General features: G+C 45.1%; 1 protein-coding gene across 4 annotated transcripts in view; it reads right to left on the bottom strand.

The window, feature by feature from the left end:
• The window catches only part of LOC140386630 (SH2B adapter protein 2), a 262,836-nt gene that overhangs the window by 68,712 nt on the left and 166,426 nt on the right, over positions 1-27,698 (bottom strand). For all 4 annotated transcript variants that reach the window (XM_072469121.1, XM_072469120.1, XM_072469124.1 and 1 more), the window contains one exon: positions 19,998-20,089. In XM_072469121.1, coding sequence (XP_072325222.1) covers positions 19,998-20,089 — 92 coding nt within the window. The remainder of the gene's footprint in view (positions 1-19,997; positions 20,090-27,698) is intronic.

Genomic DNA, 27,698 nt, shown 5'->3' with positions numbered 1-27,698 from the left:
AGGCAGTTGGCGAATTGAGCGAGGGGTATACCAAGCCTGGGGAACTGAGTGAGGGGTATACCAGGCAGTTGGCGAATTGAGCAAGGGGTACATAAGGCAGTTGGGGAATTGACGGAGAGGTATACCAGGCAGTTGGAGAATTGAGCAAGGGGTATACCAGGCAGTTGGGGAATTGAGTGAGGGGTATACCAGGCAGTTGGGCAACTGAGTGCGGGGTATACAAGGCATTTGGTAAATTGAGTGAGGGGTACACAAGGCAGTTGGGGAATTGAGTGAGGGGTACACAAGGCAGTTGGGGAATTGAGCGATGGGTATACCAGGCAGTTGGGGAATTGAGCAAGGTGTATACCAGGCTGTTGGGGAATTGAGCGAGGTGTATACCAAGCCTGGGGAACTGAGTGAAGTGTATACCAGGCAGTTGGGGAATTGAGCAAGGGTAACACAAGGCAGTTGGGGAATTGAGCGAGAGGTATACCAGGCAGTTGGGGAATTGAGCAAGGGGTATACCAGGCAGTTGGGGAATTGAGTGAGGGGTACACAAGGCAGTTGGGGAATTGAGTGAGGAATACACAAGGCAGTTGGGGAATTGAGCGAGAGGTATACCAGGCAGTTGGGGAATTGAGCAAGGGGTATACCAGGCAGTTGGGGAATTGAGTGAGAGATATACCAGGCAGTTGGGGAATTGAGCGAGGTGTATACAAGGCAGTTGGGGAACTGAGTGAGGGGTACACAAGGCATTTGAGCAATTGAGTGAGGGGTACACAAGGCAGTTAGGGAATTGAGTGAGGGGTACACAAGGCAGCTGGGAAATTGAGTGAGGGGTACACAAGGCAGCTGGGAATTTGAGTGAGGGGTACACAGGCACTTGGGCAATTGAGCGAGGGGTATACCAGGCAGTTGGGGAATGGAGTGAGGGGTACACAAGGCAGCTGGGAAATTGATCGAGGAGTACACAAGGCAGTTGGGGAATTGAATGAGGTGTAGACCAGACAGTTGGGGAATTGAGTGAGGGGTACACACGGCAGTTGGGGATTTGAGTGACGGGTACACAAGGCAGTTGGGGAATTGAGTGAGGGGTATACCACGCAGTTGGGGAATTGTGTAAGGGGTACACAAGGTAGTTGGGGAATTGAGTAAGGGGTATAGAAGGCAGTTGGGGAATCGAGTGAGGGGTACACAAGGTAGTTGGGGAATTGAGTAAGGGGTATAGAAGGCAGTTGGGGAATTGAGTGCGGTGTACACAAGGCAGTTGGGGAATTGAGTGAGGTGTATAGAAGGCAGCTGGACCTGACTAAAACTGCCACCAGTCCTTCGGTATATCCTTTTCATGGCTCAGTGCGCGGAGTGGGTACAGTAGCCTGAAGACTGTGTCACTAGACCAGTGACTCAAAGGTGGTCAGTTCAAATTCCGCCGCCCCCACCACACACCCACCCCAGAACCCCCCCCCAACCCCCACAGTGTCAAGCTGTGAAAGGTGAATTCATTAAATCTGGTTATTTGTGCACTGACACAGAAAAGTGAAGAACAGACTTTTGCTATTGACTCCAAGGCACAGGAAGCTGCTGTCCTCTCTCAGGGTGGTAGAACGTGGGCTCCCATCAATGCTTCTCTAACCAGCTGTTTCCCTTCAGGCTGCCAGAGCAGGCCGCTGTTGTCCATGTTCTGATAGACCTGTCTGAAGCCTGCTTCAGTCTCCCTCTGTAAATTCAGCAGCCTCCCACCAGGCATGCTGTAGCCACGGGGGTAAAACTAGCTCCTTGAGCTCCATTGCAAAGACACAATGGAGACAGGGGAATTAGCCTGACTTTGTGTACAGAATTAAATTATTCATTTGATTTTGCTGTAATTTTTTGATTGCAATCAAATGGGGGAAAACAAATCAATGTTGAGGGATGTGATGTGAAAGGTAATTCGTGAGCCTGCTGGGATATGGGTGTCACTGACTGGGCCAGCATTTGTTGCTCAACCCTACTTGCTCTTGAACTGAGTGACTTGCTGGGCCATTGGGACCGTTGGGACGGTCTTCACCTGAACCATTCTGGGACCAGTGTTCTAGCGAATAGGATAAATAGGTTGGTCACAAGGACTTTAAACTAGCAAGTTGGGGGGAAGGGAAGTGTAAAGCTATGGACAGTATAATGGTTAATGGAGATCAAGGCAGCAGGTTACGTGACAGGTTATTATGTAGAGATATGGGTTCAAAGACAAGGAAAATTAGGAGAAAGGGGAAGAGGAAAAATAAATTGCGAAAAGTTACTGATCAAGGTGTTAGGATTCATAACAAAGACATAAAAAACAGCATAAGTGTACTTTACCTGAATGCTCGTAGTATACAAAATAAGGTAAATGAGTTGATGGCGCAAATCATCGTGAATGACTATGATTTAGTGGCCATTACTGAAACATGGTTAAAAGGTGGTCACGACTGGGAGTTAAATATCCAAGGGTATCAGACTATACAAAAGGATAGAATGGATGGTAAGGGCGGTGGTGTAGCTTTGTTGTCAAAGGATGGCATCCGGGCAATAGTAAGGGATGATATTGGTGCTATGGAGGATAAGGTTGAATCAATTTGGGTGGAAATCAGGAATAGTAAGGCGAAAAGGTCACTGATAGGAGTAATCTATAGGCCACCAAATAGTAACAGGATGGTAGGGCAGGCAATAAGCAAAGAAATAACGGATGCATGTAGAAATGGTACAGCAGTTATCATGGGAGATTTTAATCTGCATATCGATTGGTTTAACCAGGTTGGTAAAGGCAGCCTTGAGGAGGAGTTTATAGAATGTGCCCGGGATAATTTCCTGGAACAGTATGTAATGGAACCTACAAGGGAACAAGCGGTCCTAGATCTGGTCCTGTGTAATGAGGCAGGATTGATTAATGATCTCATAGTTCAGGATCCTCTTGGAAGGAGCAACCACAATATGGTGGAATTTAAAATACAGTTGGAGGATGACAAGGTAAAATCATGTTTCGTGCTTAAACAAAGGCGATTACAATGGGATGAGAGAAGAACTAGCTAAGGTAGACTGGGAGCAAAGACTTCATGGTGAAGCAGTTGAGGAACAGTGGAGAACCTTCCGAGCGATCTTTCACAGTGTTCAGAAAAGGTTCATACCGACAAAAAAGAAAGACGGTAGAAAGGGGAAAAATCGACCGTGGATATCTAAGGAGGTGAGGGAGAGTATCAAATTGAAGGAAAAAACATACAAAGTGGCAAAAATTAGTGGGAGACTGGAGGACTGGGAAGTCTTTAGGGGACAACAGAAAGCTACTAAAAAAAGCCATAAAGAAGAGTAAGGTAGACTATGAAAGTAAACTGGCTCAGAACATAAAAGCAGATGGTAAAAGCTTCTACAAATATATAAGACAAAAAAAAGTGGCTAAGGTAAATATTGGTCCTTTGGAAGATGAGAAGGGAGATTTAATAATAGGAGACGGGGAAATGGCTGAGGAGCAGAACAGGTTTTTTGGGTCAGTCTTCACAGTGGAGGACACAAATAACATGCCAGTGACTGATGGAAATAAGGATATGATAGGTGAGGACCTTGAGATGATTGTAATCACAAAGGAGGCAGTATTGGGTAAGCTAACGAGGTTAAAGGTAGACAAGTCTCCTGGCCCTGATGGGATGCATCCCAGAGTGTTAAAAGAGATGGCTAGGGAAATTGTAAACGCACTAGTGATAATTTATCAAAATTCACTAGACTCTGGGGTGGTCCCAGAGGATTGGAAAGTAGCAAACGTGACACCACTGTTTAAAAAAGGAGGTCGGCAGAAAGCGGGTAATTATAGGCCGGTAAGCTTAACTTCGGTCGCAGGGAAAATGCTGGGATCTATCATTAAGGAGGAAATAGCGGGGCACCTGGAGGGAAATTGTCCCATTGGGCAGACGCAGCATGGGTTCACAAAGGGTAGGTCGTGTCTGACTAATTTGGTAGAATTTTTTGAGGACGTTACCAGTGCAGTAGATAACGGGGAGCCAATGGATGTGGTATATCTGGATTTCCAGAAAGCTTTTGACAAGGTGCCACACAAAAGGTTGCTGCATAAACTAAAGATGCATGGCATTGAGGGTAAAGTGGTAGCATGGGTAGAGGATTGGTTAACTAACAGAAAGCAGAGAGTGGGGTTAAATGGGTGTTTCTCTGGTTGGCAACCTGTAACTAGTGGGGTCCCTCAAGGATCAGTGTTGGGCCCGCAGTTGTTCACAATTTACATAGACGATTTGGAGTTGGGGACCAAGTGCAATGTGTCAAAGTTTGCAGACGACACTAAGATGAGTGGTAAAGCAAAAAGTGCAGAGGATACCGGAAGTCTGCAGAAGGATTTGGATAGGTTAGGTGGATGGGCTAGGGTCGAGCAGATGGAATTCAATGTTGCCAAGTGTGAGGCTATCCATTTTGGGAGGAATAACAGCAGAATGGATTATTATTTAAACGGTAAGATGTTAAAACATGCTGCTGTGCAGAGGGACCTGGGTGTGCTGGTGCACGAGTCGCAAAAAGTTGGTGTGCAGGTGCAACAGGTGACTAAGAAGGCTAATCGAGTTTTGTCTTTCATTGCTAGAGGGATGGAGTTCAAGACCAGTGAGGTTATGCTGCAATTGTATAGGGTGTTGGTGAGGCCGCATCTGGAGTAATGTGTTCAGTTTTGGTCTCCTTACCTGAGAAAGGACATATTGACACTGGAGGGAGTGCAGAGGAGATTCACTAGGTTGATCCCAGAGTTGAGGGGATTAGATTATGACGAGAGGTTGAGTAGACTGGGACTGTACTCATTGGAGTTGAGAAGGATGCGGGGGGATCTTATTGAGACATATAAAGTTATGAAGGGAATAGATAGGATAGATGCGGGCAGGTTGTTTCCACTGGTCGGGGAAAGCAGATCTAGGGGGCATAGCCTCAAAATAAGGGGAGGTAGATTTAGGACGGAGTGTAGGAGGAACTTCTTCACCCAAAGGGTTGTGAATCTCTGGAATTCCTTGCCCAGTGAAGCAGTTGAGGCTCCTTCTTTAAACGTTTTTAAGAAAAGGATAGATGCCTTTCTAAAGAATAAAGGGATTCGGGGATATGGTGTAAGGGCCGGAGAGTGGAGCTGAGTCCACAAAGATCAGCCATGATCTCATTAAATGGCGGAGCAGGCTCGAGGAGCCAGATGGCCTACTCCTGTTCCTAGTTATTATGTTCTTATTGCTGTGGGTTCAGAAGTCTCTAGTCAGCCAGACCAGGTAAGGAAGGCAGATTTCCTCCCTGAAGGACATTCGTGAACCAGATGGGGTTTTACAACAATCAGTAACAGTTTCATGGACATCATTATTGAGATTGGCTTTATATTCTAGATTTATTAATTGAATTTAAATTCCACCAGTTGCCGTGGTGGGATTTGATCCCTTGGCCCTAGAGAATTTGCCTGGTCCTCTGGATTACCGGTCCACATTACCAGGACGTCACTGTGGTTAGTGAAGTGTTTGCCAGTCCCTGATTTCCCTGAGTTCCGCCAGAAAGGGGCACGCTTAGTCGCTGCTTCCTTTTCCTCTTCATTATTTTCATGCTCTTCCTCCTAAATTTGGCTTGAAGGCCAGGTTATGTAACATATAGCAGGCAACCACAAATCTTAACGTTTGCTCAGGGATATGCAGCAGGGCTCCTCGCAAATAATTCAGGCACTGGAAGCATCATTTTAGGATGCCAATTGTTGCTCAAAGATGAGCATTGTGGCGGCATAGATCGTATTGTATTCCCGCTGTGCATGGGTTCCTCACCAGAACAAGCCATGTCATGAGGGAATAATTCTTACAACATAGAACATACAGTGCAGAAGGAGACCATTCGGCCCATCGAGTCTGCACTGACTTCCATCACTTAAGCCCTCACTTCCATCCTATCCCCGTAACCCAATAACCCCTCCTAACCTTTTGGTCCCTAAGGGCAATTTATCATGGCCAATCCACCTAACCTGCATGTCTTTGGAATGTGGGAGGAAACCGGAGCACCCGGAGGAAACCCACGCACACACAGGGAGAACGTGCAGTCTCCGCACAAACAGTGACCCAGCGGGGAATCGAACCTGGGACCCTGGTGTGAAGCAACAATGCTATCCACTTGTGCTACCGTGCTGTCCAATCTTTACACACATTACATAAAACGTACAGCACAGAAACTGACTATTCAGCCCAACCCAATTTTCTCCACATGAGCTTCCTCACAAACCCCTCCATCTGGCCCCATCTGTGCATCCTTCTAATACTTTCGCCTTTCCCCATACTATTCAGCTCAACCGCTCCCGGTGATACTGACTTCCACACTCTAACCACATTCTGGATAAAGAAGTTTCCATTGAATTTCCGATTAATTTATTGGCGACTATTTTATATTTGTGACACTGAGGGCGCGATCCTCTGGCCACGCTGCGCCTGAAAAGCAGCTTTTCTGTTTATACTCTGCTGTGAGTGACCTTGGATCAGGCAATGCTGTTTATACTCTGCTGTGAGTGACCTCGACACAGGTAATGCTGTTTATACACTGCTGTGAGTGACCTCGACACAGGCAATGCTGTTTATACTCTGCTGTGAGTGACCTTGGATCAGGCAATGCTGTTTATACTCTGCTGTGAGTGACCTCAACACAGGCAATGCTGTTTATACACTGCTGTGAGTGACCTCAACACAGGCAATACAGTTTATACTCTGATGTGAGTGACCTCGACACAGGCAATGCAGTTTATACCCAGCTGTGAGTGACCTTAACACAGGAAATGCTGTTTATACTCTGCAGTGAGTGACCTCAACACAGGCAATACTGTTTATACCCTGCTGTGAGTGACCTCAACACAGGCAATACTGTTTATACTCTGCTGTGAGTGACCTCAACACAGGCAATGCTGTTTATACTCTGCTGTGAGTGACCTCAACACAGGCAATGCTGTTTATACTCTGCTGTGAGTGACCTCGACACAGGCAATGCTGTTTATACTCTGCTGTGAGTGACCTCAACACAGGCAATGCTGTTTATACTCTGCTGTGAGTGACCTCGACACAGGCAATGCTGTTTATACACTGCTGTGAGTGACCTCAACACAGGCAATACAGTTTATACTCTGATGTGAGTGACCTCGACACAGGCAATGCTGTTTATACCCTGCTGTGAGTGACCTCAACACAGGCAATACTGTTTATATCCAGCTGTGAGTGAACTTGACACAGGCAATGCTGTTTATACCCTGCTGTGAGTGACCTCAACACAGGCAATACTGTTTATACTATGCTGTGAGTGACCTCGACACAGGCAATGCTGTTTATACCCTTCTGTGAGTGACCTCGACACAGGCAATGCTGTTTATACTCAGCTGTGAGTGACCTCAACACAGGCAATGCTGTTTATACTCTGCTGTGAGTGATCTCAACACAGGCAATGCTGTTTATACTCAGCTGTGAGTGACCTCGACACAGGCAATGCTGTTTATACTCTGCTGTGAGTGACCTCGACACAGGCAATGCTGTTTATACCCTATTGTGAGTGACCTCGACACAGGCAATGCTGTTCATACTCTGCTGTGAGTGACCTCGACACAGGCAATGCTGTTTATACCCTGCTGTGAGTGACCTCGGCACAGGCAATGCTGTTTATACTCAGCTGTGAGTGACCTCGACACAGGCAATGCTGTTTATACTCTGCTGTGAGTGACCTCGACACAGGCAATGCAGTTTATACTCTGCTGTGAATGACCTCGACACACGCAATGCTGTTTATACTCTGCTGTGAGTGACCTCAACACAGGCAATACTGTTTATACTCTGCTGTGAGTGACCTCGACACAGGCAATGCTGTTTATACCCTTCTGTGAGTGACCTCGACACAGGCAATGCTGTTCATACTCTGCTGTGAGTGACCTCGACACAGGCAATGCTGTTTATACTCTGCTATGAGTGACCTCGACACAGGCAATGCTGTTTATACTCAGCTGTGAGTGACCTCGACACAGGCAATGCTGTTTATACCCTGCTGTGAGTGACCTCGACACAGGCAATGCTGTTTATACTCAGCTGTGAGTGACCTCGACACAGGAAATGCTGTTTATACTCTGCTGTGAGTGACCTCGACACAGGCAATGCTGTTTATACCCTGCTGTGAGTGACCTCAACACAGGCAATGCTGTTTATACTCTGCTGTGAGTGACCTCGACACAGGCAATGCTGTTTATACTCTGCTGTGAGTGACCTCAACACAGGCAATGCTGTTTATACTCTGCTGTGAGTGACCTCGACACTGGCAATCCAGCAGGGTATAAACAATATTGCCTGTGTTGAGGTCACCCACAGCAGAGTATTTACAGCATTGCCTGTGTCGAGGTCACTCACAGCAGAGTATAAAAAGCAAACCCCCAAACTGCACTGTTGAGGTTGGGATTGGCATGAAACAAGAAATTAGTGATGCATCTAATAAGGGAATATCGGTGATCAGGGGCAAAATTCTCCTATCCGCCCCGCCACATTTCTGCGTCGACCGGCCGGCGGGAGTCTCCGTAACACCGGCCGGTCAATGGGGTTTCCCATTGTGGGGTATCCCCACGCCGTCGGGAAACCCCCCCGGTGCCGGCAGAACAGAGATTCCCGCCGGCGGAGAATGACGCCCCATGTGTGATTTTAATCTTCACATAGACTGGGCAAATTAAATTCGCCACAATGCCCTAGAGGAGGAATTCCTGGAGTGTATACGGGATGGTTTTCTTGACCAATATGTGGAGGAACCAACTAGAGAGCAGGCCATCTTAGACTGGGTACTGTGTAATGAGAAGGGAATTATTGCCAATCTGGCTATACGAGACCCCTTGGGGATGAGCGACCATAACCTTTTTGAAGGTGGAGAGTGAAGTAGTTGATTTGGAGACTAGGGTGCTGAATCTTAATAAAGGGAACTATGAGGATATGAGGCGTGAGTTGGCCTTGATAGATTGGGGAGAGTGACTTAAAGGAATGACAGTGGATAGACAATGGCAAACATTCAAGTAACGCATGGAGGAACTACAGCAACTGTTCATTCCTGTCTGGCACAAAAGCAAAGGGGGTAAGAGGGCCAATCCATGGCTTACAAAGGAAATTAGAAATAGTATCCGATACAAGGAAGAAGCATACAGATTGGCCAAGAAAAATAATAGGTCTGTGGATTGGGAGCAGTTTAGAATTCAGCAAAGAAGGATGAAGGGATTGATTAAGAAGGGGAAAATACAGTACGAAAGGAAACTTGCAGGGAACATAAAGACTGACACAAAGAGTTTCTACAGATATGTGAAGAGAAAGGGATTGGTAAAGAGAAATGTAGCCCCCTACAGACAGAAACAGGGGAATGCATAATAAGGGACAAAGAAATAGCTGAGCAATTGAATACATACTTTGGTTCTGTCTTCACAAAAGAGGACACAAATCAGATCCCAGAAATGTTGGAGAATGAAAGGTTTAGTGAGAGGGAAGAACTGAGGGAGATCACATAGTAGAGAAATGTTGCTGGAAAAACTGATGGGATTGTTGTTCCTCTGTTTAAGAAGGGTGACAGGGATAATCCCGGGAACTACAGGCCGGTGAGCCTTACTTCAGTGGTAGGGAAATTACTGGAGAGAATTCTTCGAGACAGGATCTACTCCCATTTGGAAGCAAATGGACGTATTAGTGAGAGGCAGCACGGTTTTGTGAAGGGGAGGTCGTGTCTCACTAACTTGATAGAGTTTTTCGAGGAGGTCACTAAGATGATTGATGCAGGTAGGGCAGTAGATGTTGTCTATATGGACTTCAGTAAGGCCTTTGACAAGGTCCCTCATGGTAGACTAGTACAAAAAGTGAAGTCACACGGGATCAGGGGTGAACTGGCAAGGTGGATACAGAACTGGCTAGGCCATAGAAGGCAGAGGGTAGCAATGGAGGGATGCTTTTCTAATTGGAGGGCTGTGACCAGTGGTGTTCCACAGGGATCAGTGCTGGGACCTTTGCTCTTTGTAGTATATATAAATGATTTGGAGGAAAATGTAACTGGTCTGATTAGTAAGTTTGCAGACGACACAAAGGTTGGTGGAATTGCGGATAGCGATGAGGACTGTCTGAGGATACAGCAGGATTTAGATTGTCTGGAGACTTGGGCGGAGAGATGGCAGATGGAGTTTAATCTGGACAAATGTGAGGTAATGCATTTTGGAAGGGCTAATGCAGGTAGGGAATATACAGTGAATGGTAGAACCCTCAAGAGTATTGAAAGTCAAAGAGATCTAGGAGTACAGGTCCACAGATCACTGAAAGGGGCCACACAGGTGGAGAAGGTAGTCAAGAAGGCATACGGCATGCTTGCCTTCATTGGCCGGGGCATTGAGTATAAGAATTGGCAAGTCATGTTGCAGCTGTATAGAACCTTAGTTAGGCCACACTTGGAGTATAGTGTTCAATTCTGGTCGCCACACTACCAGAAGGATGTGGAGGCTTTAGAGAGGGTGCAGAAGAGATTTACCAGAATGTTGCCTGGTATGGAGGGCATAAGCTATGAGGAGCGATTGAATAAACTCGGTTTGTTCTCACTGGAACGAAGGAGGTTGAGGGGCGACCTGATAGAGGTATACAAAATTATGAGGGGCATAGACAGAGTGGATAGTCAGAGGCTTTTCCCCAGGGTAGAGGGGTCAATTACTAGGGGGCATAGGTTTAAGGTGAGAGGGGCAAAGTTTAGAGTAGATGTACGAGGCAAGTTTTTTACGCAGAGGGTAGTGGGTGCCTGGAACTCACTACCGGAGGAGGTAGTGGAGGCAGGGACGATAGGGACATTTAAGGGGCATCTTGACAAATATATGAATAGGATGGGAATAGAAGGATACGGACCCAGGAAGTGTAGAAGATTGTAGTTTAGTCGGGCAGTATGGTCGGCACGGGCTTGGAGGGCCGAAGGGCCTGTTCCTGTGCTGTACATTTCTTTGTTCTTTGTTTGTTCTTTGATTGAAGGCGGATAAATCCCCAGGGCCTGAGAATCTGCATCCCAGAGTGCTTAAGGTGGCTCTGGAAATAGTGGATGCATTGGTGATCATCTTCCGGGATTCTATAGACTCTGGAACTGTCCCTGCAGATTGGAGTGTAGCTCACGTCACTCCGATATTCAAAAAGGGATGTAGAGAGAAAGCAGGGAATTATAGACCAGTAAGCCTACCACCGGTAGTGGGGAAAATGCTTGAATCCATTATCAAGGACTTTATAGCGGAACATTTAGAAAGCAGTGGCAGGATCAGTCAGTCAGCATGGATTTATGAAGGGAAAATCATGCTTGACAAACCTGTTGGAATTCTTTGAAGAGGTACCCAGTACAGTCAACAAGGGGGAGCCAGTCGATGTGGTATATTTGGACTTTCAGAAGGCGTTTGACAAAATCCCGCATAAGAGATAATTGTGCAAAATTAAAGCGCATGGGATTGGGGGAAATGTATTGAGGTGGATAGAAAACTGGTTGGCAGAGAGGAAACAAAGAGTAGGGATTAATGGGTTATTTTCAAATTGGCAGGCAGTAACTAGTGGTGTACGACAGGGATAGGTGCTGGGACCCCAGCTATTCACAATATATATTAATGATTTGGATGAGGGAACAAAATGTAACATCTCACAGTTTGCAGATGATACCAAATTAAGTGGGAGGGTGAATTGTGACAAGGATGCAGAGATCCTACAGCAAGATCGGGACAGGTTGGGCGAGTGGGCAAACCAATGGCAGATGCAGTGTAATTTGGATAAGTGTGAGGTTATTCATTTTGGAAGCAAAAACAGGAAGGCAGATTACACCCTGAATGGTTGTAACTTGGGAGAGCGGGACCTGGGTGTCCTTGTGCACCATTCGCTGAAGGTAAGCATGCAGGTGCAGGAGGCGGTAAAGAAGGCTAATGGTATGTTGGCCTTCATTGCGAGAGGTTTTGAGTATAGAAGCAGGGATGTGTTGCTGCAATTGTACAGGGCTTTGGTGAGGCCACACTTGGAGTATTGTGTGCAGTTTTGGTCTCCTTCTCTGAGGAAGGATGTTCTTACTCTCGAGGGAGTGCAGCGAAGGTTTACCAGACTGATTCCAGGGATGGTGGGACTGTCATATGAGGAGAGATTGACTAGGTTGGGATTGTTCTCGCTGGAGTTCAGAAGAATGAGGGGGGATCTCATAGAGACTTATAAAATTCTAACAGGACTAGACAGGGTAGATGCAGGGAAGATGTTACCAATGATAGGTGTGTCCAGAACCAGGGCTCACAGCCTGAGGATTCAGAGTAAACCATTTCGGACAGAGATAAGGAGACACTTCTTCACACAAAGAGTGGTGTGCCTGTGGAATTCATTACCACAGGCAGTAGTCGATACTAAAACATTGAATATATTCAAGAGGCAGCTAGATATAACACTTGGGGAGACTGGGATCAAAGGATATGGGGAGAAAGCAGGATGAGGCTATTGAGTTGGATGATCAGCCATGATCGTGATGAAAGGCGGAGCAGGCTCGAAGGGCCAAAAGGCCTCCTCCTGCTCCTATCTTCTATGTAGCTATGTATCTATGGATCTATGTGTCGAGGCCACTCACAGCAGGGTATACACAGTACTGTCTGTGTCCAGGTCACTCACAGCAGAGTATAAACAGCATTGCCTGTGCCGAGGTCACTCACAGCAGAGTATAAACAGCATTGCCTGTGTCGAGGTCACACAGCAGAGTATAAACAGCATTGCCTGTGTCGAGGTCACTCACAGCAGAGTATAAACAGCATTGCCTGTGTTGAGATCACTCACAGCAGAGTATAAACAGCATTGCCAGTGTCGAGGTCACTCACAGCAGGGTATAAACAGCATTGCCTTTGTCGAGGTCACACACAGCAGAGTATAAACAGTATTGCCTGTGTCGAGATCACTCACAGCAGAGTATAAACAGCATTACCTGTGTCGAGGTCACTCACAGCAGAGTATAAACAGCATTGCCTGTGTTGCGGTCACTCACTGCAGAGTATAAACAGCATTGCCTGTGTCGATGTCACTCACAGCAGAGTATAAACAGCATTGCCTGTGTCGAGGTCACTCACAGCAGAGTATAAACAGCATTGCCTGTGTTGAGGTCACTCACTGCAGAGTATAAACAGCATTGCCTGTGTTGATGTCACTCACAGCAGAGTATAAACAGCATTGCCTGTGTCGAGGTCACTCACAGCAGAGTATAAACAGCATTGCCTGTGTCGAGGTCACTCACAGCAGAGTATAAACAGCATTGCCTGTGTTGAGGTCACTCACAGCAGAGTATAAACAGCATTGCCTGTGTCGAGGTCACTCACAGCAGAGTATAAACAGTATTGCCTGAGTTGAGGTCACTCACAGCAGGGTATAAACAGCATTGCCTGTGTCGAGGTCACTCACAGCAGAGTATAAACAGCATTGCCTGTGTCGATGTCACTCACAGCAGAGTATAAACAGCATTGCCTGTGTCGAGGTCACTCACAGCAGAGTATAAACAGCATTGCCTGTGTCGAGGTCACTCACAGCAGAGTATAAACAGCATTGCCTGTGTTGAGGTCACTCACAGCAGAGTATAAACAGCATTGCCTGTGTCGAGGTCACTCACAGCAGAGTATAAACAGTATTGCCTGAGTTGAGGTCACTCACAGCAGGGTATAAACAGCATTGCCTGTGTCGAGGTCACACAGCAGAGTATAAACAGCATTGCCTGTGTCGAGGTCACTCACAGCAGGGTATAAACAGCATTGCCTGTGTTGAGATCACTCACAGCAGAGTATAAACAGCATTGCCTGTGTCGAGGTCACTCACAGCAGAGAATAAACAGCATTGCCTGTGTTGAGGTCACTCACAGCAGAGTATAAACAGCATTGCCTGTGTTGAGGTCACTCACTGCAGAGTATAAACAGCATTGCCTGTGTCGATGTCACTCACAGCAGGGTATAAACAGCATTGCCTGTGTCGAGGTCACTCACAGCAGAGTATAAACAGCATTGCCTGTGTTGAGGTCACTCACTGCAGAGTATAAACAGCATTGCCTGTGTCGATGTCACTCACAGCAGAGTATAAACAGCATTGCCTGTGTCGAGGTCACTCACAGCAGGGTATAAACAGCATTGCCTGTGTCGATGTCACTCACAGCAGGGTATAAACAGCATTGCCTGTGTCGAGGTCACCCACAGCAGGGTATAAACAACATTGCCTGTGTCGAGGTCACCCACAGCAGAGTATAAACAGCATTGCATGTGTCGAGGTCACTCACAGCAGGGTATAAACAGCATTGCCTGTGTTGAGATCACTCACAGCAGAGTATAAACAGCATTGCCTATGTCGAGGTCACTCACAGCAGTGTATAAACAGCATTGCCTGTGTCGAGGTCACTCACAGCAGGGTATAAACAGCATTGCCTGTGTTGAGATCACTCACAGCAGAGTATAAACAGCATTGCATGTGTCGAGGTCACTCACAGCAGGGTATAAACAATATTGCCTGTGTTGAGGTCACTCACAGCAGAGTATAAACAGCATTGCATGTGTCGAGGTCACTCACAGCAGGGTATAAACAGCATTGCCTGTGTTGAGATCACTCACAGCAGAGTATAAACAGCATTGCCTGTGTCGCGGTCACTCACAGCAGAGTATAAACAGCATTGCCTGTGTCGATGTCACTCACAGCAGGGTATAAACAGCATTGCCTGTGTCGAGGTCACTCACAGCAGAGTATAAACAGCATTGCCTGTGTCGATGTCACTCACAGCAGGGTATAAACAGCATTGCCTGTGTCGAGGTCACCCACAGCAGGGTATAAACAATATTGCCTGTGTTGAGGTCACTCACAGCAGAGTATAAACAGCATTGCCTGTGTCGAGGTCACTCACAGCAGGGTATAAACAGCATTGCCTTTGTCGAGGTCACTCACAGCAGAGTATAAACAGTATTGCCTGTGTCGAGGTCACTCACAGCAGAGTATAAACAGCATTGCCTGTGTCGAGGTCACTCACAGCAGAGTATAAACAGCATTGCCTGTGTTGAGGTCACTCACTGCAGAGTATAAACAGCATTGCCTGTGTCGATGTCACTCACAGCAGAGTATAAACAGCATTGCCTGTGTCGAGGTCACTCACAGCAGGGTATAAACAGCATTGCCTGTGTCCATGTCACTCACAGCAGGGTATAAACAGCATTGCCTGTGTCGAGTTCACCCACAGCAGGGTATAAACAACATTGCCCGTGTTGAGGTCACTCACAGCAGAGTATAAACAGCATTGCCTGTGTCGATGTCACTCACAGCAGGGTATAAACAGCATTGTCTGTGTCGAGGTCACTTACAGCAGGGTATAAACAGCATTGCCTGTGTCGAGGTCACTCACAGCAGAGTATAAACAGCATTGCCTGTGTCGAGGTCACTCACAGCAGAGTATAAACAGCATTGCCTGTGTCGAGGTCACTCACAACAGTGTATAAACAGCATTGCCTGTGTTGAGGTCACTCACAGCTGAGTATAAACAGCATTGCCTGTGTTGAGGTTGGAGAAGCATTCCCTGAGATTCCTCGCCGGTTGTCCTGCCGAGTACCCTTCTCCTCCCTTCGTCCCACTTTAGTCAACTTGTTCTGTTCTGAAGTATTACCCTTTATGATCCAAATCATTCTCTCGTTCAAGAAATTGCCCAACCTGGCCACCGTTGGTTGGATACAGAGAATTTGTGAAAGTTACCTTCGACCTATGTTCAGCATTCACAATTATCTCACAGTCATCACGCACCTACAAACATTGCCAGCATGCTGGCACAGTAGTTAGCGCTGCTCCTCAAAGCACCAGGGATACGGGTTCAATTCCGGCCTTGGGTGACTGCCTGTGTGGAGTCTTCACGTTCTCCCCGTGTCTGTGTGGGTTTCTTCCGGGTGCTCCGGTTTCCTCCCACAGTGCAAAGATGTGCATGATGTGGAGGTGCTGGCGTTGGACTGGGGTGAGCACAGTAAGAAGTCTTACAACACCAGGTTAAAGTCCAACAGGTTTGTTTCAAACAGTAGCTTTCAGAGCACTGCTCCTTCCTCAGGTGAATGAAGAGGTATGCAAATATGTACAGGAATAGGTTGATTCCCACGCGAAATTGCCCCTTAGTGTCCAAAGATGTGCAGGTTAGATGGGGTTATGGAGCTAGGGTGGGGGAGTGTGCCTAGGTCGGGTGCTCTTTCGGAGGATCGGTGCAGACTCGATGGGTTGAATGGCCTCCTTCTGCACTGTAGGAATTCTATGGTTCTAAGATGGATATGAGTATCTGATAAGGGCATTGTGTGACCTCCTAGGATCAATATGACATTAAATCACTGTAATTCAGATATATCATTAAGTTATTGAAGAGTTATTGGATTTTAGTATGTATGAGCTCCTGCTTAGGAATTTGTGTGATGTGTCAAAATAAATTAGTCAATGCTTCTGCATCAGTGAAAACATTACAAATCAACAGCAATGCTACAGTGTGAGAATATATGAACAAGAGAAGTGTTAACCTGAAAGAAGGTCACCCTGGAAGGGGTGTAATGGGATTTGAATGAGAGTTCAAGGTCTTGAACAAAGATTGTGAATTTACTCATGATTTCTAAGCACCGAGTCTTTGCGAACTCTGGAGGAAATTGGAAGCGGCGGAGCAGTTTTGTTTAGTTTCATTTGGATATGGTTTGTTAATTCAGTGAGAATACAGTTTAAAAAGGAGAAACACTCAAGATTAGGCCTTCAGCCCAAATAAAGTCAAATGCTGTGAAGATACATTCAGTTATCTCCATGCCGACATAAAGAATGTGGTGTGAGTGGTTATTTTGTATATGACTGGCTTCCCCTTTGAAACTAGCTGAAAACTATTCCAATCCTTGTTGGAATCTGAGTTGGTATAAATACAGGAGGTTTAGCAGACATACAAAGTAAGTTGCACAAAGTTGGAAGTGGAATATTGATTGCAGTGAGAACAGTGTTTAAATGTGGGAATTTGGAAAGTGAGGGAATTTGGTGTAGTCAGGCAAGAGTGGTCCAAGAGAGCCAGCCAGCAAGAACAAGGTCGAGCGCCAAAGCGCAGAGGCATTAATTTGTTTTGTAGATAGATGATTGATGAGTTTGAAGCTAGTTGGCCCCTCTAAACTGGGGTAGTAGATTAAACCGATATGGGGGAGATACAAGTATTATATTAAATTTACAGAATAACTAGTTAAAACTCCAGAATATAACTGTGGATGATTAGAACATAGAACATAGAACGATACAGCGCAGTACAGGCCCTTCGGCCCACGATGCTGCACCAAAACAAAAACCATCTAACCTACACTATGCCATTATCATCCATATGCTTATCCAATAAACTTTTAAATGCCCTCAATGTTGGCGAGTTCACTACTGTTGCAGGTAGGGCATTCCACGGCCTCACCCTCGAGAATCAGTCCTCAGAAAGTAATTGAAGAACGGATGTATTGGAATCGGAATCAACCAGAAAGGCAATGTTCTGGTATAATCAAGCTGGAAAAGCCAATCTCAATTGGGGCTGTGTGACTGGAGAGCTGTTGAGCATTGTGAGATTTTCCCACTGGAAAGAGCTCCGTGGGTGGGTTTTCCCAGTGCAGAGGCTGTGAACCCATCCTCCAGCCTCAGCCCACAGGCCGTGCGTGCACGAGGTCCCAGTTCTGCAAGCACAGCAGAACTGCATTCTGTTCTTTTTTCCATTGAAGAAAAGTAAGTTGAAGGGAAAGTCTTAGGAAAGCAAATTTTTGAGAAGCAAGAAATGTTGAAGCCATGGTAATGATGTATCCAGCTATGAATTGGAAATTCCGGATGTCCTCAATGAATTGACATTGTTAAGACAGCATATTGAGTTGTGCTTCTCAGATCTTGCAATTGCAGAGCCCAGCAGGCAGTAAAGATAAAGATAGTGATTGACAATGAATATAGATTCATAGATTTCCTATCTCATTTCCTGGAAAGGAAAGCAATGTGAAGTATAATTTATTTATTCACTTGTTCATTTCTTAATTATTTGACAGTAAAACCTCCAATCTCTGAATCAATGCTGCTTGTAAAGACACTGGATAGATCCAGCAACCAAATAAAGTGTTACGGTCTCATTCTTGTGTAATTGTCCTTCTGGTAGTGCGGTGACCAGAATTGGACACAGTATTCCAAATGTGGCCTAATCAATGTTCCATATAACTATAACATTATTTTCGAGCTTTTATATTCGATACCCCGTCCTATGAAGGCAAGCATGCCAAATGCCTTCTTTACCACCATTTTCACTTCTAAGGATCTGTGGATCTGCATGCTCAGATCTCTGTGTGTCTCTATGCTCCTGATGGTTCTGCCATTTATTTTATAGCTCCCAGCTGAATTGGACCTACCAAAATACATCATCTCGCATTTGTCCGGTTAAATTCCATCTGCCATTTCTCCGCCCAATTTTGTAGTCTATCTATATCCTGTTGTATTCTCTGACAATCTTCATCACTATCCACAACTCCTGCAATCTTAGTATCATCCGCAAACTTGCTAATCAGACCCGCTACATTTTCTTCCAAGTCATTTATATATATTACAAAGTGCCAAGGTCCCAGTACTGATCCCTGCGGAACACCGCTAGTTACAGACCTCCATTCGGAAAAACATTCTTCCACTGCTACCCTTTGCCTTCTGTGGCCAAGCCAGTTCTGAATCTAATTCACAACATTCAGCTTCCTGCTTTATAAAACTGTTCAAAGCTTAAAACACCAGAGACAAGGGAGTACAATCCACCTTGAGCAATAACAAAAAACAGGTGATAGTGAATAGGCAGCTTGGATGGAATGTAAACAAAGTGACAAAGTTAATTGATGAGGGAAGGGCTGTAGATGTCATATACATGGACTTCAGTAAGGCGTTTGATAAAGTTTCCCATGGCAGGTTGATGGAAAAAGTGAAGTCGTATGGAGTTCAGGGTGTACTAGCTAGATGGATAAAGAACTGGCTGGCAACAGGAGACAGAGAGTAGTGGTGGAAGGGAGTGTCTCAAAATGGAGAAAGGTGACTAGTGGTGTTCCACAGGGATCCGTGCTCAGACCACTGTTGTTTGTGATATACATAAATGATCTAGACGAAGGTATAGGTGGTCTGATTAGCAAGTTTGCAGATGATACTAAGATTGGTGGAGTTGCAAATAGCGAGGAGGACTGTCTGAGAATACAGCAAAATATAGATAGATTGGAGAGTTGGGCAGAGAAATGGCAGATGGAGTTCAATCCAGGCAAATGCGAGGTGATGCATTTTGGAAGATCTAATTCAAGAGCTGACTATACGGTCAATGGAAGAGTCCTGGGGAAAATTGATGTACAGAGAGATCTGGGAGTTCAGGTCCATTGTACCCTGAAGGTGGCAAGTCGTTGGAAAGACAGAGGTTGAGGGGGGACCTGATTGAGGTCTACAAAATTATGAGAGATATGGACAGGGTGGTTAGCAACAAGCTTTTTCCAGAATGGGGGTGTCAATTACAAGGGGTCACGATTTCAAGGTGAGAGGGGGAAAGTTTAAGGGAGATGTGCTTGGAAAGTTTTTTACGCAGAGGGTGGTGGGTGCCTGGAACACTTTGCCAGCGGAGGTGGTAGAGGCGGGCACAATAGCATCATTTAAGATGCATCTAGACAGATATATGAACGTGCGGGGAACAGAGGGAAGTAGATCCTCGGAAAATAGAAGACAGGTTTAGATAAAGGATCTGGATCGGCACAGGCTGGGAGGGCCGAATGGCCTGTTCCTGTGCTGTAATTTTCTTTGTTCTTCTTTGTTCTTTTGTAAACCTCTAACTCTGTTAGACATTTTGCATTACTGCCCCAAATTAAATGCAGCCTCTGTAATTATATAATAAAGATCAATCACAATTATTATACCTCCGGTCAGCTTCCATTTTGTGTGGTATATTTTTTCCATGTGAAATATTTCCACTCAATCCTTCTCCAGGCCCCAATATCTAAGAAGAGAAGTTCCTCTTACCCTGGATCCATGCAGTCCTGAATGTCAGCCACCCAGGAGTGTTTCTGTAAGGAGTCGATCGTTTCCAGGATGTACTCTGCGCCATTCTCCACCTGCCACAAAAGAAGTCACAAATAGGATAGGAATTAACACCAAAATATTATCACGTGCATATTTTCAGTAAGTTAGGTAATCTTTCTGAGGACAAATAGATCTGTGGCTCTGCAATGCTTTCTACTCCAAATTAATTAGTCAGCAGAATGGTTAATGGATCTTCATATCCAGTACAGATCAAGGGTCAAGTGACAAAATGGAATGACCTTGTATCAGCAATTAGACCACAGGTCAATTTGGAGTTCCATAATTCCCATCTGGGAAAGTCCCAGAATCAACGTAAATTATGTCGCGGAAGCAAAATCTGCAAGTCTGAAAATTGAATGTTACTGAGACATTGCCAAAAACTATGAAAAAATAAGAATTCTATGGACTTTCTTTTCAATGGTAGCAGTGATATTTCACCACCACTGCGAGATTATAAACTTGGGGGGTATAAACAATGTCTCCAGTACCACTGAGGATATCTGGGATGTAGAATTGTCTTATGGTGCATTGATACATAAATCTAAGTTATTTTGGGGAGGAATTACCATACAACTGTTTATTCCATGCAGTATTATTTAAACCTCAAGACGGTCACTTGCACTCATCTATCATCCAACATACCCATATATGCTCATTTAGTGGCAAATAGTCCATAAACAGGATTGTGCGAGGGAAGTAGAGATTGGGGGTCAGGTTTGTTTTTACATATTTTTTCTAACATTTACATAGCTATGAATCATCACCATCCAAATGGAGGGTATCTACTTTCTGAGCCCTGGAGGCCTCAGGTAAAGATGTGTTATTCTCACAATCTACACTCGAGCAGATGTTGGTGAAGATAGTTTGATGAGCACTGCCCTTGTGCACACTGTGGCCTGGATGTTTACGATTGTGGGAGCTCGTCCTTTGCAATCCAGAGAGTTAGCAAGGAACGGCAAGTGGGCAGCACGGTAGCAGAGTGGTTAGCACAGTTGCTTCACAGCTTCAGGGTCCCAGGTTTGATTCCCGGCTTGGGTCACTGTCTGTGTGGAGTCTGCACAGTCTCCCCGTGTCTGCGTGGGTTTCCTCCGGGTGCTCCGGTTTCCTGCCTCAGTCCGAAGATGTGCAGGTTAGGTGGATTGGCCATGGAAAATTGCCATTAGGCTAGGTGGGGTTACTGGTTTACGGGGATAGGGTGGAAATCCACTTTTGTAAACCTCTTAAGTGGGGCACTCTTTCCAAGAGCCAGTGCAGACTCGATGAGCCAAATGGCCTCCTTCTGCACTGTAAATTCTATGATCTATGAACACATTCCACAGGCTCACTGCCATTTCACACTCTAACGAACGTTGATTGGTAGAAGGCGGGACTTCAATTCTCACTTGGGCATAAGTCCCACCTTGGAAAGCTGCCAGCCAATCAGATTGGCCGGCAGCTCTCCAAACCCTCCAGGAACTGCACTGCAGTGGCCGGAAGAGGCAATTCAGCAAAGTGCCTGGAACTAAGTCCAGGGAACCAGAATAATGAATAAAGGCAGAGGTCCCAGAGAGGGGAGGGTACAATGCTTTTGGGGGTAGGGGTTGGAGGGGCTGCTAGGGGTGTGCCTGGGGTCCCATAGGATAGGCTGTGATGGGAGGGCATGCTAGCCTGTCCCGAGGTTTCCAAGCCTTGATGGCAGGGTGCTCCCAGTCAGAAGGGGCTTCTTCTTGTTTGAAGAACTGCAGATCGGTACCACCTGCAGATCTGTTTTACTGTCAGACTGATGAAGAGTATGACATGTCCAGTAAAGAAGTTTATGTCATTAATAATCTCTCTTCCTGACTTGCACCATCTTGAACAGAGAAACTGGAGTAGATTTGCCTCATTGTCACCACAAGACATAAATGTTGTTAATTGCGTTGGAATTTTCGGGTCAGGAGATAATATTTTGGGTGATTTGCGTTCCTTCAACTGGCCTCTGTCCACTTTCACCGCTCTTGATGATGTAGGCCTTGAATCTGCCTGAAACAAAGTGGATCACTCTTGACTAATCCATCTTCACTTGTCTCACAAGAACTCTCAGTACTTGGTCAGCAAGTGTCCAAATGTTAATTGTGGTTTCATGACTTGAATCAATGCCACAGCATCCAATACCCATGCAATACCATTTGGGAGTCACATTAATGGAAGTTGACTGACACCTCAACAAAGTGTAAGAGCTTTTCTTTGTCCATCCTGATGATCCATCATAATTACCGCGAGGCGAGGGTCACAGTGCCAATGTCTGAACCAGCATCATATCGATGTCCATTTTTCTAATGGCGCCAACAAGGAAGAGTCTGAAGAATAGGTTTTGATCTGTTTTAGAACAATGTTCCTACTCTTTAGTTTGTTTACTGTTTCATGTGGCCTTGAAAGTCTTCAGTTTCATCTTCAAGACAGGATCGTGAAAGCTGACATCCTGGTGTTGTAGGCACTTCTGATAGAGTCAAGAATACTTCCTCTCTCTTTTCCTTCGCCTTACTTTCCTCCTTGGCTACAGGTGTTGGAGAAACCTGGTCTCATGTGATGCGATACAACTGATCCGTCTCCAAAGAATTAAGGATTAGCCATATTTTCCCCTATTCCGGACTCATTCACAAAGAGGAAACATCCTTTCCACTTCCACCTCGCCGAGGCAGTTCAGGTTCTTACATACTACAATCAAGTCACCCCTCAACTCTTCTAAACTCCAGTGGAAACAAGCCCAGTCTGTGCAAACTTTCCTCAAGACAATTCATTCATTCCAGGTGTTAATCTAGTAAATCTTCTCTGAACCGTCTCCAATGCATTTACATCCTTCCTTAAATAAGGAGACCAAAACTGCAAACAGTATTCGGGATGTGATCTCACCAGTGCCCTAGATCCTTATTTTAATAATCAAATCCTCTCATAACAAAGGATAGCATTCCATTGGCCTTCTTGATTACTCGTTGTACCTGCATACTAACTTTTTGTGACTCATGCAATAGTACACTCAGATCCCTCTGCACCTCGGAATTCTGGAGTCATTCTTTATTCAATTAATTTTTTATCCTTCCTACCAAAGTAAACAACTTGTGCATTTTCCCACATTATTCTCCATCTGCCAGCTTTGATATCAATGACAAGAGGAGCGAAGGCATGATAGCTAAATGTGAAGATGACACAAAGATAGGTAGGAAATTGGACATGGGCGGTTATGGACAGATATAGATAGGAACATAGGAATTAGGAGCAGAAATAAACTGCATCTGTCTGCAATTTTGCCAGATTTTTACCCACTCACTGAACATGCGTCTTGGCAGAGGGTTCTGGGTGTCTTTGTTTATGAATCTGTATGCAGATACAAAATTTAATTAGAAAGGCAAAATGGAATGTTAGCGTTTATTACAAAAGGGCTGGAGTAAAAAGTAGAGAAGTGCTGTTGCAATTGTACAGGGTGTTGGTGAACATAAGAACATAAGAACTAGGAGCACGAGTCGGCCACCTGGCCCCTCGAGCCTGCTCCGCCATTCAATGAGATCATGGCTGATCTTTTGTGGGTTCAGCTCCACTTTCCGGCCCGAACACCATAACCCTTAATCCCTTTATTCTTCAAAAAACTATCGATCTTTATCTTAAAAACATTTAATGAAGGAGCCTCAACTGCTTCACTGGGCAAAGAATTCCATAGATTCACAACCCTTTGGGTGAAGATGCTCCTCCTAAACTCAGTCCTAAATCTACTTCCCCTTATTTTGTGGCTATGCCCTCTGCTTTCACCCGCCAGTGGAAACAACCTGCCCGCATCTATCCTATCTATTCCCTTCATAATTTTATATGTTTCTATAAGATCCCCTCTCATCCTTCTAAATTCCAACGAGTACAGTCCCAGTCTACTCAACCTCTCCTCTTAATCCAACCCCTTCAACTCTGGGATTAACCTAGTGAACCTCCTTTGTACACCCTCCAGCACCAGTACGTCCTTTCTCAGGTAAGGAGACCAAAACTGAACACAATACTCCAGGTGTGGCCTCACTAACACCTTATACAATTGCAGCAGAACCTCCCTAGTCTTAAACTCCATCCCTCTAGCAATGAAGGTCAAAATTCCATTTGCCTTCTTAATCATCTGTTGCACCTGAAAACCAACTTTTTGCGACTCATGCACTAGCACACCCAGGTCTCTCTTCTCAGCAGCATGTTTTAATATTTTATCATTTAAATAATAATCATTTTTGCTGTTATTCCTACCAAAATGGATAACCTCACATTTGTCAATGTTATATTCCATCTGCCAGACCCTAGCCCATTCACTTAACCTATCCAAATCCCTCTGCAGACTTCCAGTATCCTCTGCACCTTTTGCTTTACCACTCATCTTAGTGTCGTCTGCAAACTTGGACACATTGCCCTTGGTCCCCAACTCCAAATCATCTGTGTAAATTGTGAACAATTGTGGGCCCAACACTGATCCCTGAGGGACACCACTAGCTACTGATTGCCAACCAGAGAAACACCCATTAATCCCCACTCTTTGCTTTCTATTAATTAACCAATCCTCTATCCATGCTACTACTTTACCATTAATGCCATGCATCTTTATCTTATGCAGCAACCTTTTGTGTGGTACCTTGTCAAAGGCTTTCTGGAAATCCAGATATACCACATCCATTGGCTCCCCGTTATTTACCACACTGGTAATGTCCTCAAAAAATTCCACTAAATTAGTTAGGCACGACCTGCCCTTTATGAACCCATGCTGCTTCTGCCCAAAGGGACAATTTCCATCCAGATGCCTCGCTATTTCTTCCTTGATGATAGATTCCAGCATCTTCCCTACTACCAAAGTTAAGCTCACTGGCCTATAATTACCCGCTTTCTGCCTAACTCCTTTTTTAAACAGTGGTGTCACGTTTGCTAATTTCCAATCCGCTGGGACCACCCCAGAGTCTAGTGAATTTTGGTAAATTATCACTAGTGCATTTGCAATTTCCCTATCCATCTCTTTTAGCACTCCGGGGTGCATTCCATCAGGGCCAGGAGCCTTGTCTACCTTTTGCCCCATTAGCTTGCCCATCACTACCTCCTTAGTGATAACAATCATCTCAAGGTCCTCACCTGTCATAGCTTCATTTCTATCAGTCACAGGCATGTTATTTGTGTCTTCCACTGTGAAGACTGACCCAAAAAACCTGTTCAACTCCTCAGTCATTTCCTCATTTCCCATTATTAAATCTCCCTTCTCATCCTCTAAAGGACCAATATTTACCTTAGCCACTCTTTTTTGTTTTATATATTTGTAGAAACTTTTACTATCTGTTTATATATTCTGAGCAAGTTTATTCTCATAATCTATCTCACTCTTCTTTATAGCTTTTTTAGTAGCTTTCTGTTGCCCCCTAAAGATTTCCCAGTCCTCTAGTCTCCCACTAATCTTTGCCACTTTGTATGCTTTTTCCTTCAATTTGATACTCTCCCTTATTTCCTTAGATATCCACGGTCGATTTTCCCTCTTTCTACCGTCCTTCCTTTTTGTTGGGATAAACCTTTGCTGAGCACTGTGAAAAATCGCTTGGAAGGTTCTCCACTGTTCCTCAACTGTTTCACCATAAAGTCTTTGCTCCCAGTCTACCTTAGCTAGTTCTTCTCTCAATCCATTTTAACCTCCTTTGTTTAAGCACAAAACACTAATGTTTGATTTTACCTTCTCACCCTCCATTTGTATTTTAAATTCCATCATATTGTGATCGCTCCTTCCGAGAGGATCCCTAACTATGAGATCTTGAATCAATCCTGTCTCATTACACTGGACCAGATCTAGGACCGCTTGTTCCCTCGTAGGTTCCATTACATACTGTTCTAGGAAACTATCGCAGATACATTCTCTAAACTCCTCCTCAAGGCTGCCTTGACCGACCTGGTTAAACCAATCAACATGTAGATTAAAATCCCCCATGATAACTGCTGTACCATTTCTACATGCATCAGTTATTTCTTTGTTTATTGCCTGCCCCACCATAATGTTACTATTTGGGGCCTATAGACTACTCCTATCAGTGACTTTTTCACCTTACTCTTCCTGATTTCCACCCAAATGGATTCAACCTTATCCTCCATCGCACCGATGTCATCCCTGACTATTGCCCGGATGTCATCCTTAAATAACAGAGTACACCACTTCCCTTACCATCCACTCTGTCCTTCCGAATAGTTTGATACCCTTGGATATTTAACTCCCAGTCGTGACCATCCATTAACCATGTTTCAGTAATGGCCACTAAATCATAGTCATTCACGATGATTTGCTCCATCAACTCAGTTACCTTATTCCAAATACTACGAGCATTCAGGTAAAGTACACTTATGCTGGCTTTTATACCTGTGTTTTGAATCTTAACACCTCGATCAGTAACCTCTCCTGTTATATTTGGAGTATCTGGAGTATTGTGTCCAGTTTTGGTCTCATTATCTGAGGAAGGATGTGGTGGCATTTGAGGAAGTCCAGAGGAGGTTCACTAGATTGATCCTGGGGTTTTGGCTTTTACTCGCTGGAGTTTAGAAGGATGAGAAAGGATCTGATCGAGGTGCATAAAATACTAAAAGGGACTGATGAAATAAATGTAGACCAAATGTTCCATCTTGTGGGGCAATCTAGAATGTGAGGTCGCAGATATAGGTTGAGAGGCGGTAGATTTAGAACTGAGATGAGGAGGAAGTACTTCTCGCAGAGGGTGGTGAATTTGTGGAACTCCCTGTCCCAAGTGCAGTAGGAGTCTAAACTATTAAATGATTCCAAGAGGGAGATAGATATATTTCTGATTTTAAATAACGGGATAAAGGGATATGAGGAACAGGAAGGGAGGTGGATTTGAGACCAGGAAGAGATCAGCCCTGATCTGATTGAATGGCGGAGCAGGCTCGAAGGGCGGAATTGCCGACCTCTGCTCCTAATTCCTATGTTCTTATCCATATCTGTCCACAACGTCCGATGTCTAATTTCCGACCTATCTTTGTGTCATCTTCACATTTAGCAATCGTGCCTTCGCTCCTCTTGTCCAAGTCATTGATATTAATTGTAAAAAGTTGAGGCCCCAGCACACACCCCTGTGGGACCCACATGTCACATCCTGGCAATCAGAAAAAGACCCCTAGGGGGATTCAGCGATGGTCGTGCCATTGCATGCCAGGGAGAGATGGTTAGAGTCTCCCTTGTTGGAAATAGTCATTGCCTGGCAGTTATGTGTCACAAATGTTACATGACACTTATGAACCAAAGTCTGAATGTTGTCCAGGTTTTGTTGCACATCGACACAGATTGCTTCAGTATCTGAGGAGTCGTGATTGGCATTGAACATTGTGCAATCATCTGCGGAAAATCTCCACTTCTAACCTTATGATGAAAGAAAGTCATTAATGAAGCAGATGAAGGTGGTTGAGCCTCGGACACTACCCTGAGGAACTTTCCAATGTCCCAATATTGAGATGGTTGACCAGCAACATAGAATCATAGAATTTGCAGTGCTGAAGGAGGCCATTCTGCCCATCGAGTCTGCACCGGCCCTTGGAAAGAACACCCTACTGAAGCCCCACACCTCCACCCTATCCCCTTTATCCCGGTAATCCAGGAGCCCCACCTAACCATTTTGGACACTAAGGGCA

The sequence above is a fragment of the Scyliorhinus torazame genome, chromosome 12, assembly GCF_047496885.1.
Source record: "Scyliorhinus torazame isolate Kashiwa2021f chromosome 12, sScyTor2.1, whole genome shotgun sequence".
Lineage (NCBI taxonomy): Eukaryota > Metazoa > Chordata > Chondrichthyes > Carcharhiniformes > Scyliorhinidae > Scyliorhinus > Scyliorhinus torazame.
The sequence above is the reverse complement of the archived record's forward strand: the minus strand, read 5'-3'. Positions and strand labels throughout refer to the sequence as shown.